The sequence below is a fragment of the Dipodomys merriami genome, unplaced genomic scaffold (genome assembly GCF_024711535.1).
Source record: "Dipodomys merriami isolate MVZ:Mamm:240054 unplaced genomic scaffold, mDipMer1.0.p SCAF_3, whole genome shotgun sequence".
NCBI classification, from domain to species: Eukaryota; Metazoa; Chordata; class Mammalia; order Rodentia; family Heteromyidae; genus Dipodomys; species Dipodomys merriami.
The window spans coordinates 114779530-114801498 of NW_027204492.1; the positions used below are offsets into that span (position 1 = coordinate 114779530).

At 42.0% G+C, this 21969-nt stretch overlaps 1 protein-coding gene across 2 annotated transcripts in view; it reads right to left on the reverse strand.

The window, feature by feature from the left end:
- Positions 1 to 19455, reverse strand: part of Prps2 (phosphoribosyl pyrophosphate synthetase 2) — a 30908-nt gene extending 11453 nt beyond the window's left edge. The window contains exons 1-4 of one of the 2 annotated variants that reach the window (XM_070040872.1): positions 19226 to 19455; positions 12183 to 12366; positions 5069 to 5167; positions 4197 to 4321 (exon numbers count right to left, since the gene is read on the reverse strand). In XM_070040872.1, the coding sequence (XP_069896973.1) occupies positions 4197 to 4321; positions 5069 to 5167; positions 12183 to 12366; positions 19226 to 19347 (530 nt within the window). In that variant the 5' untranslated portion in view covers positions 19348 to 19455. Of the gene's footprint in view, positions 1 to 4196; positions 4322 to 5068; positions 5168 to 12173; positions 12367 to 19225 lie in introns of both variants that reach the window. The other variant, XM_070040871.1, reaches the window with a different exon arrangement.
- Positions 19456 to 21969: the final 2514 nt, after the last annotated feature.

Below are 21969 nucleotides of genomic sequence, written 5' to 3' on the forward strand. Positions count from 1 at the left end.
CACTTTTAGGTTGCATTTATCTTAACAATGGTAGGACTTTTCCTTTCAACCCAAATCCAGCATCAAAGACTACTCAAGAGTGACCTCCTGTGGCAATGTTAAGTTTTACCCACAATGAATCACATTTCCATGCTTTTTTCTAAAGCAACCAGGCCTGATTTCTCAAATACTTATTTTCTTGGGTGAACATGACTGAATTAAGCAAAGGTGGGAATGGTAATGTCCACTGCATGTATCATATACTAATTTTGAGGCTGTTAGTTGGATGGGAGTTAGTTGGAGAACAAACTGCTCCAGAACATAAGGAGGATAATGACATATAGCGGACACTTGGAGAAAAGAGGTGACAAAGATTCCTAAATGTAGGTCATAAAATGTTGGCCTTTCCTGACCAAAGGATCAGGGTGGCTGAGCAGGACTGCACTGAATATCTCTGAACAAAATACCATCATAAACCTGGCCATTTACTCTACATTTGCCCCAAAGCAGGACTTAGTAAGTACACAGAAAAATAAAGTACATAATAAAAGGTGTTTCACATCAATAGAGAAAAGGGGAAATGTGTGTGTGTGTGTGCATGTGTGCGCATGCGTGTGTGTATGCACACACGTGTGTGCACACATCAGTGCTGGAGCTTGAACTCAGGGCCTGAACGCTGTCCCTCAGCTTTTTCTGCTCAAGGGGCACCCTACCACTTGAGCCACAGCTCTACTTTTGGCTTCCTTTTTCTTTTTGATGGTTATTTGGAGATAAGAGACTCAGAGTTTACTGCCTGGGCTGGCTTTGAACTGTGGTCCTCAGATCTCAGCCTCCTGAGTATTAAAGAAAGTAAAGAAAGTAAGTCCTGCAAGTATATTGTTGCAGGACAATATACTTGCAGGACTATACAAGTTGCAATAGCTGTAAGTGGGTTGAAGGAAACAGACCATAGGAGTTATGACATATACACACTAGGGAATATTCCATAGCTATCAAAATCGATCAAGCCAATCTGATACATAACTGGAATTATTGCTACTATAGAGCAAGTATGCTTTTTTTTTTTTTTAAAAAAAAAAGCTCAGTGAAGAAGTGTAAATAGAAAAATTCCCATTTGTATTTGGGAACACTACCATGGGAGAGAACAAAGAGAGATTAGTCACCTTTAATACTGTTTCAATTTTGGCAAAGAGCATGCATGGTTATTTTTTGACCATATATATAAAAATAGGGCTGGGATAGGAAAAGACACAAAAAAGTCTGTTATTCTCTGTGCTTAACCTCTATTGAAGTTACATTTTCAAATTAAAAAAAAATGGATAGGGAAAATTCTGGAAATACAGCTGCATAAAGACAGAAAGAGATAAGTACAACCAGAGGCTGGGGCAGGAGGTACAGAGACAGCGCTCATGGGTACACGGTTTGTTTCCTTTTAGTGTGATCAAATGTTCAGTTGTTCAAAATGGTAATGGCTTCATAAATCTGTGAAAATACTAAGAAAAATCCCACTGAATATTTCCTTTCAATGGGGGAACTGTAGGTTCCTGGATCACAAGGTGACATATGTGTTGTTATACGCCAAGGGCATCTGATGCTCCTAGACCTGTCAGCCAACGTCTTTGCCTTGAATCAGCAAATTTGCTATATTCCAATACATATTCTACCATGTGACTTCAGTATGTTTCCTATGTCAATTGCAAGCATTTCCAGTGGAAATGACTCTATAAAGCAGCTCACATTCTGAAGCAGATGACAACTTGGCATGACTCAACTGCGCTCTCTGTGGTGGCTAATGGCAAGCCTGTGTAATAAGTATCTCTCCTCCACCTCTGCCTGTCTAGGCCTTTGCAAGCTAACTGTCTGCTGCTTTTATATATTTGTGTTTCCTTCCTGTGCACAACCACTTCCTACAGCTGCCTGAGGTTCATTACCAGCTGTAAGGCCCATTTCTTTCTCCTTGACTGTGATAGGAACCTGAGCAGCCATTGGATGGCAGCTGAATACAACTATGCTCTTCCCAGAATCTGAACCAAAATTTCCTTGCATGGCCATTGTGACTGCTTTCTGGACACTCTTACTTACACTTTATTTTTTGCCATTACTGGGACTTGAACTCAGGGCCTTAAGTGTTCTTGCTTGGCTTTTCTCCCTCCCTCCCTCCCTCCTTTCCTTCTTTCCTCCCTCCCTCCCTCTCTTCCTTCCTTCCTTCCCTCCCCCCTTTCATGTTATAGTTTGCTCAAGGCTGGCATTCTACTACTTGAACCATACCTCCATTTCAAGGTTTTGTCAGCTTAATTGGAGATAAGAAATTCATTTGCTACCCAAGCTCTCTTTGGACCACGATCTTCTTGAGTAGTGGGGATTACAGGCATGAACTTCCAGCACCTGGGTCACTCCTAAGCTTTTAACTGTGATTCTAGGTTCCCATCTTGGCTCCAGGTGGATGAGGATACAAATAAGGGATAGGCTTCTATATATGCTTTTTATGCACATATCTTTGGGTGGTTCATGGGATTGAACTCAAGGGCCTTGCACCTGCTAAGCAAATGCTCTACCACTGTGCTATACCTCACAGCTTCTGCGTTTCAAGAATGTCATTCAAGTTGATAATCTCTCCCAACTCCCGCTGCACATCAATAACACACATTTATGAACTTCCCTCCTTTAGCACCAAGCTAGTGGCTAGTGATCTGTCTTATCTCTCCTTTTTGTATGATGGCTGCCACCTGGGCAGTAAGCCACAATTCCACTTTCATTTTCTTCCCCAGTCACAGCTACCAACTTCTGCAAGGTTCTGAGTTACCAGCCTTGGCTTGGGGGAGGTGTTATGTATCCGATCATTATTCTGGGCTTGGATTCTCAACATCCTGTGCCCTACTGGCACAGGATGAAAGACTCCGTGGGTCTCTGTAAGCCTTGTAGATTTGCTATCAGGACCACTTTCCTAGGTGAGCCAGCATGGCTGCATTACAGAGCTGTTTGTATCATGTCAGTCTCTGGCTCTCTTTGTTTTTAGTTGTCTTTCAGATGTGCTCATTTGACACACTAGGACTTGGCCTCTCATCCTAAAGTATTGGCTGGCTAAATGCCACCTTGTTTGTACACACTGGGTCCAGGTAGACTAGGCCCTCTGGGCTTGCTGGCTCATCAGGCACTCAGTCATGTTCAGCAGGGAGGGCTGTGGAAGTCTTCCTCCGCAGTGACTCAACAGTGTGGGACCAATTCTCACATTAATTTTCACAGTCCAGGGACTGTGTGCCCCAGGGAAGACTGTATATTCCCCACACAGCTGCCCACAGCACATGCTCATGGTTTGATTTCTCATGGGTGACTATTTTTTTTTATCTCCCCATCAAAGGTTCAGCCAGCTGGCTAGAGGCATGGCTTTTAGCCTCTATCTTCCTGAAGCCCCAGCTGCCAACAACTTTCTGGATTTGATTTCCCTACCCCCAGGCCACCAGAGCACATTTTTCAGCCCTTCTTTATTTCTTGACTTTAGATATTTCTATTTCTTGGTGTTCTACACACACAGATTCCTTTTTATCAAATTCTATTCTATTGTGGCTAACATTTTGAAGTTGTTATAATAGCTAGCATTAATGAACTGGGCCAATAAATTGTATTGTTAATGAAAAACATTTTCTCATTAAGCTCATTACTTTTATCTGATGAATATAAACATAAATACACAGTGTGTATGTAGGGGTTACTACTATGAATGATAAAATGTTGACAAAGACAGTAGGTTTCCATCTAAAAGTGAAGCTTCTGGTCTACTTACTTGCTCATTTGCAAAATAGTGTTAGCATTTTTTTGAGGCAGGGTCTCACTACACAGTCCAGGCTGACCTCAAACTTGTGAAGCTTCTGCTTTCATTTCCTAAGCTCTGAGATGATAACGGGTACCACCATACTCTGCTTAAAGTATTAGGTGATTTAAAGTATGTTTCCTGAGGTTGGAGGTTAGCTCAGTAGTAGAGTAGAGTACTTACTTAACATGTGTGAGGGTCTGGAGTGTCAAAGGAAAAAAAGAAGGAAGGAAGGAAGGGAGGAAGGAAGAAAGGAAGGGAGGGAAGGAGGAAGGAAGGAAGGATGGACGGAGGGAGAAAAGACAATAGAAGAGAAAAGCATGATTTCTTGTCTAATACATAGGAAATACAGAAGGGAAAACTAAGAGGGAAAAAAATAAAAGTCTGCAGAGTGTAGCTTGCATAATACCTTTTGGCTCCCCCTGCATCAGGGGAAACAATGATACAGTTCCTCCACTCGGTGATATTCTCCCGAATCCACTGCAGGACTGCTGGTTCCGCATATAAATTATCCACAGGAATATCAAAGAATCCCTAAGGGAAGCAATATGGGTCATAATTACAAGGCTTCGCTTTTTTCAAAAAGATGCTTACTTTCACTAAGTAACATGAATTACTGTATTCAAAAGAAGCCTGCACACAATCCTCTCCTCTTTTGTACATTTTCACAGAATTAAATCAAGACAGATAGCTGGGCACCTTTCATTCCATTTGGTCTTTAGGTAGTCTATCATTACTGTCATCACTCATGATGGCCTGGCCTTTGGGGAGAAAACAGCTCTACAAAGGCAGTGGGGAAAGAGGGTTGTTGGTTTTCATGCCTATTACAAACCAAATGTTTATATTCATTATAATTAATGAAGCAGGCACTGTTAATATGGTCTGTTTTAGAGGCAAACATACCAAATTGTAAAGAGATTTTTAAATATGGCTGAGTACTGCTGTTCATGCCTATAATCCTAGCCTCTCAGGAGGCTGAGATGACAATTTGAAGCCAGCCCAGGTAGACAAATCCAAAAGAAAAAGTGCATTACACCTCTATCATTCTAATCATTTTCCATAAGTTTCAGTAGAATCATATAGTCTCTAGTACCAAGAATCGTATAGTCTCTAGTATCTAATCTTCTAAAATGGACTGAAGGATAAGTGGTGTGAGACAGGGGGTATCAACATCCATTCCTAGTTTAGTGAAGACAAAAACTTCATGCTACCTCTTTTAAAAATGATTTAAGTTGACAGAGCATTAGGACCTAACTATTGGCAGAAAGAAATGGCTGGTACCTGTATCTGAGAGGCATGTAAGTCCATGGTGATGATATGATCAGCTCCAGCAACCGAGAGCATGTTGGCCACAAGCTTTGCAGAAATTGGAGCACGGCTCTATGAAATAAACAGACATTTGATAATAGCCAATAGACCACTGGGCATGGTGGCTCACACCTGTAGTCCTAGCTACTCAGGAGGCTGAGATCTGAGGATCATGGTTCAAAGCCAGCCCAGGCAGGAAAGGCCATGAGACTCTTATCCCCAATAAACCACTCAGAAAACCAGAAGAGTGCTGTGGCTTTTGTCTTGAGCTGAAGAGCTGAGGGACAGTGCCTAGGCCCAGAGTTCAAGCACCACAACTGAAAAAATAGGGAATAGACCCCCTCACACCAAGAAAGACATGAAAAAAGGAATCATACACAGCATAGACAAAGTGGAATCAGGAAAACGACACGCATTGTCACAACACAAGGTGTATTCATTCCATTTTCATCATCAAATACGCACTGTTGATGTAGACTAATGGGAATCAGTGTGTTTGATACTTGGTCTAGATTACAAATACCCAAGAAACAAACAGTGAAGCAGGTAGACTGTACATGTAATGTTGCCATTTATATAGTTCAAATGATAAAAACTGAGTGTAGAGATTTCCATGCTTTGGCTGGCTTTGCCTTAAAAATGATTTTTTTCAACCAGCAAAAGCAAGGAGCATTGTTCTAGAAGGACAGAGAGGCACACGTGGGCTTACTAAAGCCAAGACATCATCACAGAGTCAGCCACAGACTGAAAGAATCCAGCTATTAAAGAAGCATTGTGTACTGACAGCTGAAGCTAATGTCATTACAAATTAAACAAAAACCAGGTGGAAGAAAGAACACTATCAGGCAGCTGCTAATTTAATATGGAGAGAAATAAACATATTATCACTTATTGACATTATGTTCCTTTGTACAGTTAACTAACATTTTTTTTATTACATTAGTTTCCACATCATAAATTGGGAACAATGAAACTGTCCACATCAAAAAGATCCAAGAGACTATACAGATATCATTAGATGGGATCTAAGAATTAAGTCATTTTCTATAAATAACAGGGTTCTTATACATGAGCCACCAGAAAGAAAAGGAAATAGAAGCTTAGAAGATTTCATTCAAAATAGTAACAAATCAATGATTCCATTAAACCCATATGCACACATATAAACACAAGGGAAAGAAATCAAAATGTCCACAGGTTTTATTTTCTTTAACACATTAATTCTGTTTTTTAAATTATATATATATATATATATATATATATATATATATATATATATATATATATATATATAAAGCTTTAAAAGTTTGTACCTAGATATAGCTCTTTAAAATACAAAGGATGAGACAAAAACTCTCCAAAAATATTAATGGGCTGGGAATGTGGCTTAGTGGTAGAGTGCTTGTCTAGCATCCATGAAGCCCTGGGTTCAATTCCTCAGTACCACATACACAGAAAAAGCCAGAAGTGGCACTGTACCTCAAGTGGTAGAGTACTAGCCTTGAGCAAAAGCAGCTCAGGGACAGTGCCCAGGCCCTGAGTTCAAGCCCCAGGACTGGCAAAACAAAAAAATGTTAACAGTATGTTTTTCTAGAAACAGACTTTGGAGAAAGTTTCTTTTTTCTTTCCTTTAATTTTTAAAAAATATGCTCTAGTATCTATATACTATAATTCATTGCTGACCTCCCCTATGCTATGATCTATGAAACCGTTTTCAGCAGCATTTTTTCAGCTTTGATATCTCAAAACCTCCAGCCAGTTCGGCTGGGGCCTACTCAGAGCAGTTCCTCCCCCTGGCTCCACATTGGTGGCTGAGGCCACAGCTACCTCGTAGGCTAAGAATGGTAGCAAAATGTTCCAAGGCCAGCCTGGGTAGAAAAGTTGTGAGACTGTGTTTCTCCACACAAAGCTGGACACAGTAACATGTTCTTGTTATCCTAGCTACATGGGAGGCTGGCAGTAAGAGGATTGTGGTTTGAGGCCAGGTTGTATAGAAAGTGCAAAAGTTTACAATTCAGGGTTGGGAAGGTGGCTCAGTGGAAGAGCACTTGCCTTGCATGCATGAGCCCCTGGGTTCGATTCCTCAGCACCACATAAGCAGAAAATCTGGAAGTGGTGCTGTGGCTCAAGTGGTAGAGCACTAGCCTTGAGCTAAAGAGCTGAGGGACAGCGCCCAGGCCTAGAGTTCAAGCCCCATGACCAGCAAAAAAACAAAAAGTCCACAACCCATGGCAGGCTATGCTGGCATCCACTGCCTAAAAGATTGGCTGCATGAAGGCACAGTGGCTCACAATAAGCTTAAGTCTTCCCAAAATATATACTGGGCAAATGTTTTATAAATCAGATTGAAAACATCAGAGAGTCTCTGCTTATTTTCAAGTCGCATTCAGTGCTTCAAATACCATCCTGCTAAATGAACATTTCAGACTTAAAAAAAAATTACAAGGTTGTGGAGATTAGTGTTCCCTACAAAATGAAAAAGAGGCAATATTTGTATCACTGAAACAAGAACATGGCCTTAAAAATGTTCTGATAGAAGAAAAGAAACATCCCAAGCTGAAAGGCCTTCATCCCTATCTTCTGATAGGGATGTATCCTTTATCTCACGCACAGCCCTGTTCTCACAGGGGAGGGAACTGGCAGTTACCCTGCGCCTCCTCTCCTATGGCATGGACCAGCTGACTATGGCTTGTGAGTCAAATCTGCCCATGGCCTGTTTTTGTTCAACTGAATTGCTAAGGATGGTTTCTCCAGTTAGATGAGATTGAACTAAAAGAAGAATATTCTGTGACATTTGATGGGTACATAAAATTCCTAGTTCAGTGTGTATAAATAAAGTTTTATTGCAACACAATCACACCAGTTCTGTTACACATTGGCTACAATAAAAGGGAGATGTGGAGCTAGAGCAATAGATTGTCCAATAGTCTGCAAATTCCAAGTATCTGACATGTACCTCCTTTGATAAAGGTTGTCCCTTAGTGTATTACAGGCCAAGTACTTCATAAGTAGTAGCTAATAGTCTCAAGTTATAGACAAGGAAAATAAAGTTAAAAAGTTTAAGTAACTAACAAAGAACAAAGAGCAAATAAGTGCTGGACTTTAAATCTGAACCCATTTCATACCAGACCTCAGAGCACTTTGGTACCTTTTCTTTTATTTTGCTGGTCCTGGGTGGGGCTAGAACTCAGGGCCTGGGTGCTGTCCCTGAGGCTCTTTGTGCTCAAGGCTAGAGTGCTACCACTTGAGCCACAGCAGCACTTCTGGCTTTTTCTGAGAAGTTCGCTGGAGATAATAGACCCATGAGCTTTCCTGCCCGGGCTGGTTTTGAACTACGATCCTCATATCTCAGCTTCCTGAGTAGCTAGGATTACAGCTGTGAGCCACCAGTGACTGTGCTTGAAACAAGAATTGAAGATGGTTAAAGGTCACAAGATTTTTCTGGAATTCTTTGTAGGTGCTTCTAAGGAGGGCAATTTCAAAGAACTTCATTGCTTCATGAGATGTCATAGGCAAAGATTGCTACTGTTTTTAAACCGCTTGGCTTGTCAGAAACACTAGGAACTTAATAAACACACCTATGAGTCCTTCTCTTCAACTCATGTTCTCCAATAGCGTGTGATTTGATTTCCTGAGCTGCCATATGAACTGTCTCTCAAACGTTATCCCATCTTTGAGTCTGGGTGGTACATAATCAAAATGTTATCTCTTCCACTAGCAGTTAAGTTGGGAAAACTCATGGAACATGTGTGCAATTTGAAAAACATATCTAAATAGCTAATGATAGTAAAACTGGTAAGCTGACATTAGTGGCTTATGCCTATAATCCTAGCTACTTAGGAGGCTGAAATCTGGAGGATTGAGGTTTTAAAGCAGTGAAGGCAGACAAGTCCCTGAGACTCCTCCATTTGCTTTGGCAGGAGCAAAATGTTGTGCTGGAGGCATTACTCAAATGGTAGAGCACCAGCTGAGCAAGCATGAGGTTCCTGAGTTTAAGTCCTGGTACCAGCAAAACAAACAAACACAAAAAAACAACAAAAGAAGGAAGGAAGGAAGGAAGGAAGGAAGGAAGGAAGGAAGGAAGGAAGGAAGGAAGGAAGGAAAGAAGGAAGGGAGGGAAGGAGGAAGGGAGGGAGGGAGGGAGGGAAAAAGGAGAGAAGGAGGGAAGAAGAGAAATCTGGTAAATAGCTAGATTATGCAATTCTACAATTGGACAAAACCACTTGGGGCTTCAGAAATTTTTGGGCTTTTCTTGCTAGCACAGTGGATGGGGACAAGGCTGGCAATTAGAGATCATAAGCTTGAGGTAATCACACTTCATGCAATGCAAGAGACAAGGGACAGCAACACTATTTTCCTTAGTACACAGACTCCATTATGAATAAAAATAAGAAACTAGTTAGAAACTACAACCTTGGACAAAAGAGGCAACAGAGAATAGGATAAATGCCAAGAAATGCAGTGTCTGAATATTTCTGTCTGTTAAAGAGAAATTTAAAGCTACAAACTGCTCAATTGTGGAAAAAGGGAATAAGAGAATAAGAGAAAAAAATGTTCTGAAGAATATAAAATTAAGTATCTCAAGGCCAAACACAAAATGAAAAAAGTATCAGAAATAAAAGAACTTGATCAAAATAATAGTCACACAGTGTGAGAAGCTACAATTATCAAATATCTCTGGACCAAATACAAAGCCTAATAGAAAAAAAAATTGAATTAAAAGAAACAGTCAGAGCTGGGAATTGGTAGCTCATGCCTGTCATCCTAGCTACTCAGGTGGCTGAAATCTGAGGGTCACAGTTTGAAGCCAGCCTGGGCAGGAAAGTCAATGAGACTCTTATCTCCAATAAACTACTCAGAAAAATCTAGAAGTGGCTCTGTGGCTCAAGTGGTAGACCACTAGCCTTGAGCACAAAGAGGCCCAGAGACAGCTCCCAGTCCCTGAGTTCAAGTCACAGGACTGGGGGGGGGGGCGGGGGGAAGAAATAGTCACACAGTGTGAAAATTTACTAAGTCCCTTTTCACATGAAATAGAAAAAGTCTCCTTTATGACACAGACAAGAATGTGCACACTAAAATATCTTGGAAGAACACACAGGCAGAAGAGCTAAGTCACACATTACTGTTGGGATGAAATTTCCAAGTAACTAAAAATACCATCTAAAACTTGAGAATCTTGTCTAAAATAAAAGAAGCTGTATAAATAACAAGGGAGGACGTGGCTTCATAGCAGCTTAAGTTACTGACAGTGTGGGCTGCCTACCAGCTCAAAAGTGACAGACACACCGATGGTATAGACATGGCTGGTGGCCTCAAAGGATCATGTGCTAGAAGCAGTGTGGAGGTGGTGAAACTTTACAAAGTTGGGCCTACATCCGGGCAAAAATTCACAAGACCCCAATCTTAACAGGCAGAGCTGGGCCTGGTGGTGCAAACCTGTCATCTCAGCTATATGTCCATTGCACTCTACCACATTGAGCCACAGCACCATTTCTGGTTTTCTAGTGCTTAATTGGAGATTAAGAGTCTCATGGATTTTCCTACCTGGGCCGGCTTCAAATCATAATCCTTCTATCTCAGCCCCCTGTAGGCAGGATTGTAGGTATGAGCCACTGGAAATGGCTCCCACATCTTGGTTTCAGACATTTGGCTTGTGAACTTGTGAAAAAATAAATTTCTGCTTTTTTAATCTACCAGGCTTAAGGTAACTTGTTTTAACTGTCCTAGCGAACAATCTCATTCCAATTCCTCTCAATCTCCAACTTCTTATGTATCTTGAAGGTTAAGACCAACTAAATGTTCTTCAACTTCTCCAGGAGACTTACAGATGCTCCTCTAATGCTAATGTTGGTAAAAGAATATTCAACCAATATTAACTCTTTTCTTATTATAAAGTTAAAAACAGGTTAACAAAGTGTATTTAATCAACCTTTTTATTTTGGGAGACTCATAGGTTCACATATGGTTGTAGGTAATAACAGCAGAAATCCTATGGGTCATTCAGCCAGCATCTCAAACCTGTAGCATAATATCACAACTAGGATCCTGACACACATACAATCCTGTGATATACTTTGGATGTTTTCCAGTTTAACTTGGAAAGGGGTATGTGTGCATGTATGTAATCTAATCCACCACCACAAATATATACAGTATCATCATGCTCTGGATAAATTTTGTTTGTTTTTGTTGCCAATCCTTGGGCTTGAACTCAGGGCCTGGACACTGTCCTTGAGCTTTTTTGCTCTAGGCTAGTTCTCTAGTATTTCACAACTCTACTGACATTTTTGTGGTTAATTAGAGATAAGTGTTTTATGGATTTCCTACCCGGGCTGGCTTTGAACAGATATCCTCAGATCTCAGCCTCCTGCGCAGCTAGGATTACAGGTGTGAGCCACTGGCACCAAGCTAATAATGATATTTTAATACCTGAAAAAAATGTGCATCATCTATGGGAGGCAGAGATTGGGGGATCATAATTTGAGGTCAGCCTGGGCCAAAAAAATGTTTGTAAGACTTCATTTCAAGCAGTGTCTGGGCATTGTTGACATGTGTCTATCAAATAAGCCATGTGGCAAAGCATGAAGGGGAAGATCACAGTCTAAGCTGGCCTGAGCATAAAGCTAGAGAGCTTATTGTGAAAAATAACGAAAGCAAAAAGGCTTAGCAGAGTGGCTCAAATGGTAGAGCACCTTCCTAGTTCAAATTCCAGTACCACCAAACAAATCAAAAGGAGACCAAGAAAGCCAACACTTCCCTGATATTCAAATAAGGGTGGCATGTGAGAAGCTCTGGTGACCCAGAACAGGATTTTTGTTTTGTTTTGTTTTTTCCGGTCATAGGACTTGAACTCTGGGCTTGGGCGCTGTCCCTCAGCTCTCCAGCTCAAGGCGAGTACTCTAGCACTTGAGCCACAGCGCCACTTCCTACTTTCTGATGGTTTATTGGAGATAAGAAACCCAGCCTAGGCTGGCTTTGAACCACAATCCTCAGATTTCAGCCTCCTGAGTAGCTAGGATTACAAGTGTGATCCACCAGTGCCTGCTGACCCAGAGCAGGTTTATAGGACAGGACACACCTCTCCTACCTTGTCCTTTTTGTCTTGCCGGGCATATGGGAAACATGGGATCACGGCGGTCACCCGGGAAGATGAGGCAATCTTGCACGCGTTGATCATGATAAGCAGTTCCATGAGGTTGTCATTAATTTCTCCACAGCCACTCTGGATGATGTAGACATCTTCCCCTCTTACACTTTCACCGATCTCAACGCTAGAGATTAAAAATGGCATCATTAATACTAAGTAAATCTATCTGTGTCCCAAGGGCTCTTGGAGACTACAGCAAGTTTGTGATGTACAAGGCCCAGCCCTAAGTCTGAGCATACAGTCACGCCATGATGGCAGTTTACTAGAGGACATAAGAAACTCAGCAAAGGGAAAAAATGTGTGAGGGCAAGCTGGAGGAAACCAGAGCTTCCCTTTGTCTCCTCCAGGTGAGTAACAGAAGTTGAATGCAATGCCTCCAGTAGTGAGCTGTGGCAACTCAAGCCCAGTGTTACCCACTAAGACCCAGGGTTTGTCTTGAGAGCTGGTCACATAGGTAGCCTTTTGCCTAATGAGAATCAAAATCTCCCATTCCCAGGCAAGAATTCAGCATAGATTATATTATTCTGCAGTTGTTACTAGTTAATCTGCACTTGTAATCCCAGTTACAATTCCTGGTGGAGATTGGGCAGATCATGGTTCTAGGCTAGCCTGAGCAAAATATTAGTAAGATACCATCTCAGCCAAAAGGCCGGATATAGTGATGTGTGTTGGTAATCCCAACTATGTGGGAGGTATAAGTAGGAGGATCAAGGGTGAAGGCTGGAGGTTGAAGGCTGGACCCACTAAAGATCATGGACCCCATCTGAAAAATAACTAAGGCCAAAAAAGGCTGATGTGGTTCAAGTGGTAAGATACCTGCCTGGTTAGCATAAAGCTCTGAATTCAAACCCCAGTATTGGTGCATAGGCACAGAAAGACAGACAGACAGACAGATAGATACAGACAGACAGACAGACAGACACACACACACACACACACACACACACACACACACACACACACATTCACACTTTACCAATGCTGAGCCATTCTTAACAAGAAATGCTGCGAACTGTCAAAAAAAATCAAAGATCCCAGATGCCAATGGCTGACTTTGGGAAGGACACCTTTCTCTGTTCCAGTCTGGCTATGTTAACTCTTTTGTGTAAATTATGATGGCTTTAGAGATTTTTTTTAAAGCTGCTATACAAGAATATTGCTTTAAAATTCAAATCATTCAATAAGGTTTATAACAGACAGGCAAATAGCCTGGAGGCGATCAATTTCAAGTTTGGCTGTGCTTTTTAGCTATCTAAGGCTCTAGCAAAGATGTGAGTCTTGCTGTCTTGAGTTGAAACTTGGAGCATCACCCACTTCCTTGCCATTCTTGAAGAGGAGGTCGTCATAGCACATCCTCTCTGTCCCATCACATCCCTCTCCGATTCTCAACCAAGATTCACGCTCACCTTACAGATAATCTCAACTGAGTAAACGATGGGCCAAGCAACGTAGCCAGCTTCAACCACTGTCTGTTTCCTACCACACACAAGTTGTTACTCTGGGTGTAATATCTGTATCTTGTTGCTGGACTACATTTTCTAAGTACTACATTGCAATTGGACTGCGAACACTCTACTAACAATTTAGCATTTCCCAAAGTGTTTCCCCACCCTGCAGCTGGTCTGTGGGAGCTGCTTGACCTGCTTCATCCTCTGCCTGTGCCCAGCTGTGGCCTGGCGATTCCTATCTCTTCTCTTTTGCACGCCATTTCCCATTTTCTGACATGCTAACTCCTTGAGAAGCTGTGAGTCCAGGCTCACTTTTGGCAAACTACATCATGTGGACATTTCTGTGTCTGTAGATGTAGAATTTTCTTACTCAATGGAAGAAAAATCCCTGACAAGGAGGAAGAAAAGCGAAAGGGCCACATGCTTCATGTAGGTCCTTCACAGCACTGTGGAGTCAAAAAGATGGCCGGCTCTGCTTCGACACGTGCTTTGAAAAGGCAAATTTGTTCTCATACTTTTAAATTTGAAATGAGAGCACTGTGTGAACTTTGCTTATGTCCAATCTCTTATCTTGAGTGTAGAAAACTAGGGCTGCAGATGCAACTCAAGGGTTAAAGCACAAGGGAGGCAAAGGGAGTAAAGGGAAGAGATAGGGAGGAGAAGCAAGGATAGGGATGGGAAAATGCATGAATGTAGCAAACAAGGACTAGGTCCCAACTAGCCTCATGATCTCAGATAACCCTCCTTTTTATCATGTACTAAGAACTCCGAAGTTGCAATCCTTCTGAGGTGCACATCCACAAGCAAAAGCAAGGTGCCCTGTATGCTGTATAGTTACACAGCATTTCAAAAACATAAGCTGTATTTTTTGTTACATCACTGAGGCAGTTTTTCAATGTAGTACCTAAGTCTTGTAACTTCTATTTTCTTTTTATTTAAGATAGGGGCTCATTATATATTGCAATTTGATCCAGAGCTTGATACACAGGCCAGACAAACCTCCTCCTGTCCTAGACTTCAAAGTTCTGGGATTACAGGTATATACCACTATGCCTGGCATACTCTGTGGCTTTTAATTGCACAATTTGCATAGTATGGAAATTTTTAGGAATCCATATGTCACATTACAACAGCACTGGCTGTAAGCAAACTCATCCAAAAATAAAATATAAGGAATTCACATGTGAGGCATGTGAATAATTATCCTTCTTTTCTCCAAAGACCAGAAATCAATGACATCCAATTACCTTATTTGATTTAAAAGGCCAAGTTAATAATTAATGAAAATCTAAAAACAAATCAACATTTAAGATGCCATATACTAGTCTATGTAAATGAACAGAAGCTTATATTCAACCGCAAAGAGCATAAATAAAAGATACCTTCTTTAAGTGACATGTTCTTCAACTGAGTTTTGATAACATTACATTGTGTTCCTGCATGTTCTCTGCTATAGATATCAACAATTCGCTAGCAATTGAGGATGGAAACAATAGAAAAAAGTCCTTTGTGTGCCTCCTATTTTGAGTTAACATTAAATTCTTTATAAACCTTCCATCAAGTGTTGGGTGAAGCTAATTATGGTATATCTCAGGTTGACAAAATACAGTGGACAGCCTCTGTGTGTGTGTGTGTGTGTGTGTGTGTGTGTGTGTGTGTGTGTGTGTGTGTGTGTGTGTGTGTGTGTGTGTGTGTGTGTGTGTGTGTGTGTGTGTGTGTGTGTGTGTGTGTGTGTGGTGTGCCAGTCTTGGGGGTTGAAATCAGGGCCTGAGCACTGTGCCTGACTTTATTGTTCAGGGATAGCACTCTATCACCTGAGTCTCAAGTGCACTTCTAGCTTTTCTTTTTTGGTAGTTAAATAAGGATAAGAGCCTCACAGACTTTTCTGCCTGGGTGGCTTTGAATCATGATCCTCAGATCTCAGCTTCCTGAGTAGCTAGGATTATAATTATGAGCCACCTGCACTTACCATATAGCCAGTTTTTCATATGGCCCATCAGCCAGGAATGGTATAGTAGGTAGGGCCCTCCCTGATAGCCACACCCTAATCCTTCGAATATATTAGATTATAAGGAAAGAGGACTGTATTTGGATATTAACCAGATAGCCCAAAAACAAGATGTCAGACTGGATTATTTAAATTAGCCCCATGTAAACTGGCTTGTAAAATCGGATAGGGACACAAAAGAGATCTGAGCCAGGTGCTAGTAGTTTGTTAGTCAGGAGGCTGAGATCTGAGGATCCCATTTCAAAGATAGCCTGGGTAGGAAAGTCTATGAGACTCTTACCTCCAATTAACGAGCAAATAAGTGGAAGCAGAGCTATGGCTTGAGTGAAAAAGCTAAGGAAGAGTTCCTAGGGTATGAATCCAAGTCCAAGTACCAGCACAGCAAAAGAGATCAAAGGCAGAAAGAGAAGTGATCAGTGAGGCACTGAAGCTGGAGGAAGGAACCAAGAACCCAAGAATGTGTGCTACCATCACAAACTGGGCAAGGCTAGGGGCTATATTAGCCATTAGTGCCTCAGGCAGGAGTACAGCCATATAGAGCCATGAAGGCCTTCGAACTTTTAGAACTGTAAGATACAGCAGCAACAGAAACTCCAGATAGGCAACAGTGCCTAAAATATTTACGATCTGGCCCTTTGCAGAAAGTTTCTCAATTCCTGATCTTATAACTGTTTATCTCACAAGATTAGATTTTTGTCTTGTTTGTTTTGCCTCCCTTAGGAACAGCAATCTGTCTAGGAATAGCAGTCCAGGAGAGGACAGAGTTCCAAAGCCCGCTTGGCTTTTCCTCATAAATAAGATCTCTCTTGGGCTGGATCCTAGGTTTTTCACATTGTGGGGATAGAAGGGTGCATCCACCTTCTAGTCAGCCAAAGGATCATTTCTGATCCCCAAAAAAAGAAGTAGAAGCATAGAACTTACTCAACAATGAGTGGCTGTAGCAAAGTTTTGTTTTGTTTTGTTTTGAACATTTTTCCCAACAAGAAGGAGGGTCTACATCCATTTCCCTCAAACCTGGAAGTACTCTGGACTTAAGCAAGAGAACATGAAAACAAATAGTGATATGCTAACTTCCAAACTCAGGCCTTAACAGAGTGGTAGCTGCTTCTTGTCTTAGAAAACACTCCTGTCGGAACTCAGCTTCCATGCTGGAAGGAAGTCCAAGCAGCTCTGAGGAATTAGTACTAGAAGAGGAACCAAATTCCTATCTAGCCTTCCATGTAAAAGCTAGTAAAAACTGATTACTGATATCTGATTAAGCAGCACATATGAAAAGATGCATGGACTAGAAGGACTGATGATCTGGAGAGAACAACCCAGGTTTCTGGTCTTGGCTCAGTGAGAGATTGCAAAAGAGGCTTTATAGGTGAATTGAGTCAACTTTCTCTTCTTTTTGCCTTCCTGTTTTACTCCTCTATGGGACCACACAGTATAAATGGATTATTAGCATGGTACCTGAAACAGAGAGAATTGTTCATCAAAACCAACTTCCATCCCTATATAGTTCATGGGAAAAAGTCAGGAAGTTAACCTTTTAAGTTCTACATATTCAAAACATAAAATACAGCTCTATAAGCAATTCTCAGGTTCCAGGCTGAGTTGGTTTTCAAGACTTTATGACTTATTTCAAGTGTGATTAAAAGATACTCAGAACCAATTAAAAATTAGTCTGCTTCAAGCCAGGCACTGGTTGCTCACGCCTGTAATCCTAGCTACTGAGGAGGATGAGATCTGAGGATCACTGTTTGAAGCCAGCCCAGGCAAGAGTCAGGGAGATTTATCTCCAATTAACCAGCAATAATCATTAGTGCAGTTGTGGCTCAAGTGGTACAACTTCCAGCCTTGAGTGAAAAAGCTAAGCCTCAAAACCTGTACCACAAAGAAAAGCTTGCCTTATATTGGAACCAAACATGAACAATCATACTTGAATATCTGCGTGAGTTTCATTTAAGCCTATAGAGTGATTTATGCAGAAATCCAGCTTTGACTGAGCAAAAACAGGTCTAAACCAGCCATGCTTTGAACAAAGCCTTGAGCTGCATTGAGATCACAAGAAAAGGCAATGTAATTGTTTCCAAAACCCACGTCAATTACAATGTCTCCATATTATGTTTCTATCAGATGTCTTTATTCTGACTGGCAACATACTGTAACATTGAAACCTAGCTCAGTGTTTCTCCTCAGTCTTTTGACTACCCTCCCCAGTTTCTCCATTAAACCCTACCAAGGGGAATTCTTTAGCTTGACTTCTCCAGGCAGTAATAGTACCTGCCATCTACTCATGCTGTTTGATGGAACTACAATTTACTTCTTGCAAGGAAGCTTATAACCTACAATCTGACTGGTCCAGGAAAAATTTTTTAAAAAGCATCTTTGCCATCAGTTACAACACAGCTCTTGCTATGGAATTCCACCCCCCCTCCCATATTTTCTTCTGGTAACTCTTAAGTTGTAGATCTTAAAGCCTATGATGCATTTGAAGTTAACTTTTGTAAATAGGGAGAAGTATGGATGGAGGTTCATTTTGTTTTCAGGTTTTATTTTTTCTCCCATGTGGCTATCCAAGAGCTTCAACACGATTTCATAAAATTGTTCGTTAAACTGGAACTTTGCCAAAGATTGAAAGGTTATCCATACTGGTGTACTAAGCATATGGGGAGAGGGGAAAAGAGGCCAACTTGAAACTGATCGAAGAGCTTCGTGGATTTGGGCAGGTGGAAGAAAGAACCCAAAGCCCAGCTTCCGAAGATGGCCATCTCCTGATGGCACTAAACCCCGCTGACCACGACTTATGCACTTGAAAATGGGTTGAATTTACAGCAAAAAGGGAGCCTTGTGGCTATGTACTGCCGACTCCTAGAAATAACAAAGAAGCTGCAAGTCGTTCAGCTTAGAGGCAGCAAAGTTAGGGGAAGCAGGCGAGCCTGGCACGTGTGTCCGGTACGGGACACACTTCTGCAATGGATAAAGCGAATGCTGGGCACCTGGGGCGGGAGGAACCCCGATCTCGGGTCCCCTGGCTCAGACCCAGGGCCCAGACCCCGGGAAGGCACGTTTGAAAGGACCTCAGGTAAACAAGGGCACGGGATGTGTGCGGAACCTATTGTGTCACATACAGGTCTGGCGTTTAACTTGGCAGGTCAGAGAGGGGAAACTGGGAGGGGGGCCAAGCTCCGTCCTCCAGCACTCCTGCACGGATGCAGACACTGGGGATGTCGCCGGCGGTCGGTGACCACCCTGATGTCGCCCTTCCGGACTTGGGACGTCACAGCAGGCGGCGCAATTGGAAGGCCCCGACACCTTCAGCCGGCCCCTCAAAGGCTTAGCCCTGGGCGCGCACGCGAAAGCGGGGAAGGCAGGAGGGCACCCCTCCTGGACCTCTCCCCTGGCGCAGCCGCGGTGGCTCTGAGGCCGCGTTGCCGCCGTCCCGCCCCGGAAGGGGTGCACAGCGCCCGCGGAGGTGGCTCGAGCATAGCGGCCCCACGCTCGGCCCCGCAGCCGCGCGCCCGCCCCGTCTCAGCTCCCACCTGGTCTCCTGGTTGCTGAACTTCTTGGTGACCACCTTGCCCAACTCCAGGCCCAGGCGGTCGGCGACGCGCTGGGACAGGTCCTGGTGCGAGCTCCCGCTGAAGAGCACGATGTTGGGCATGGTGGTTCGTGGGTTCCGAGGAGCGCGCGGTGAAGGCGATCGCGACAACGACAGCGACACAGACGGCTGTGGCAGTTGCTGCTGGAGCGGGAAAGCACAGCGACGAGACCCGAGCTAAGGGGAGGAGCTAAGGGGGAGGAGCTGGGGGAGGAGCTGGAGGAGTAGGAGCTGGGGGAGGAGCTTGAGGGTGCAGGGAGCTGCAGCTGCCCACATAGCCCTGGTAGTTGGATGTGAAGCCTTGGATGTTCCCAGAGTGCCCAGGTGCCCAAAGAACTTTCCGCTTAAACTTGACCTTTCTGACCTGCCTCTCGGGTGACATCCAATCATCCAATTAACTAGGCACTGAAAGACAGAGAGACACAAAGCAATCAGAGAGATAGCTTTCAGCCAAGGGCTATGCCCTGACCTGGATCGCCCCAACTCCTTGTGAACCACTGGTGCTGAACTGCAGCAAGGCAGTGATGGTGGCATAAACCACCATTGAAACTCCATTAAGAGAAATGCTTTACCCCACTCCCCCCCCCAAAAAAAAAACCCTCCTTTACTTATCGGAAGATCTGTATTACCAAAAGATCAATTCAGATATTTTGTATTTTAAATTGTTGATAGAACTGAGTAGGCCATGTGTCTACCATTTGGGATTTGGGAGATTATTGAACTATTCACATCCTTGAGACATTTCATATGGATCCTTGTGCTTTGCAACTTAGTTTACCATGTATTGTGAGGATTTCTTTTAAACTCCTGATAGATCTGCTCGTCAAAAAAAATTGCCCAAGACACCATTTCCAGCAGGGTTCTACCCTTCTCTTTCTGCTCAAAAAGGTGTATGTATTACACTAGAAATATTATAATTACATTAAAAGCCTTGCCTTCAATGCTTCATGATCTATACATAGTTAGGTGTACTGAATGATAATACTTCTTTTAATGATGGACCATATATACAAAAGTGGTCCCATAAGGTTATTTTGCTTAGTAAAGGTGTTTTGACTGCCTTAGTTTTAAATACAAGGCCATAATATTCACACAAGGATGAAATCGCTGAATGAGGCATTTCTCAGAACATAGCTCAAATGTTAAGCAGCACATACATAGCTATATTTCAAAATAAGCTAAATTAAATACTTAATTACCATAGCGTTGATATTTAGTCTCATACTCAAGCATGTGTCTGAAACTTTTCATCAATGAGGCTGCTAATATAATTATATTTAAACTACCCTAATAAAATTTCTACTAACAATATGACCATAATTTTATGTTCTTAAATTTTCTCTTGTAGATAAAATAATGGAATTCCTCTAAATATATACATATTCATCCCAGAGCAAAACTGGCTTCCTATTAGCATTCTTTGATAAGATATGTGAATTGTAAAGTACTATTAAGCCTCTAATCTCTGGGCTGATTAATGGATAGGGGTTTAGAACATAGAATTGAAATGTGACTTTTAACACACCATGACCTTGACACAATTAGAGAGAAGCGATACTGGCAGTGGAGTGACTATGATGATGCTGTTGGGTTAACAGTTTGATGCGTTTCTATGCTTATATATTCAGTGAAGAAGAGGGGCAGTATTCCATTGTCCTAAATGAGATCACTAATAACATTCATCAAATATCTTCATAAATGGGAAGGATAACTCTTGCAATAGAGTATTTACATAACATGCACAAGACCCTACATTCAATCTCCAGGGCCACCAAAGAAATGAATAATAGTACAAGCTTATGGCCCCTGCTACAAGTGTTATCTGTACAAACTCTCTCTCTCCCAGCCTCCTTTTCCTCGATCCATAAGCCACATTTTAGAGAAACCAGGACCTAGGACAGCAGTTGTCAACCTCAGCACCTTTGACTCATAGACTGGTAACTTTGTTGTAACTCTTTGTTTTGAGGCTGCCCTATGCATTGGGAGATCCTTAGAAGGACTCCTGGTGTCTACAGACTAGATGCCGGAAGCACTTCTCTACCAGCTGGGATAACTCAGCTTGTCCAGACATTGTCAAAAATCTTTCAGGGACAAAACCACCCTAGAGTGAGAAATCTCTGAGATGGAGTTTGTGAACTTTTCTGCCTGGCACTAAGCTTTTAAAAAATATTTTTTGGAGTATTTAGCATTCTTTTTTTGTACCAAGTTTTCAAATGCTGATATACATTTTGTGCCTATGGCATATTACAATTTGGATTCATCATATTTGAAGTCCTCAACTAGTAGGTTTTTTTCATTCCAATATTGTGTTTAAACCTAACATATTAACTTGTCAGATGCTCTGCCTATTAGGGATAGTGATATCTGTGACCAGTTTTAGGTACTGGCAGCCAGATTCCTCCTATTAAGGCTACATTTTGCCCTCCTTGAGTGCAAAATTTCTAATTATATTCAAGAAACTTAGAATACAGATATTTTAAGAGCAATGGCTGAGCACTTAATCCATTTGCCTGTGTCTTTTTGCCATGAATGTGGCAAGTAATTTATAATGTTACAAAGCATTTATAAACAATTTACTTAAAGATACCTATAATCCTAGCTACTCTCAGGAGGCTTAGATCCAGGGGATGGATCTTTGAAGCCTACACAGAAAAACACAAGAGACTCCATCTTCACATAACTGAC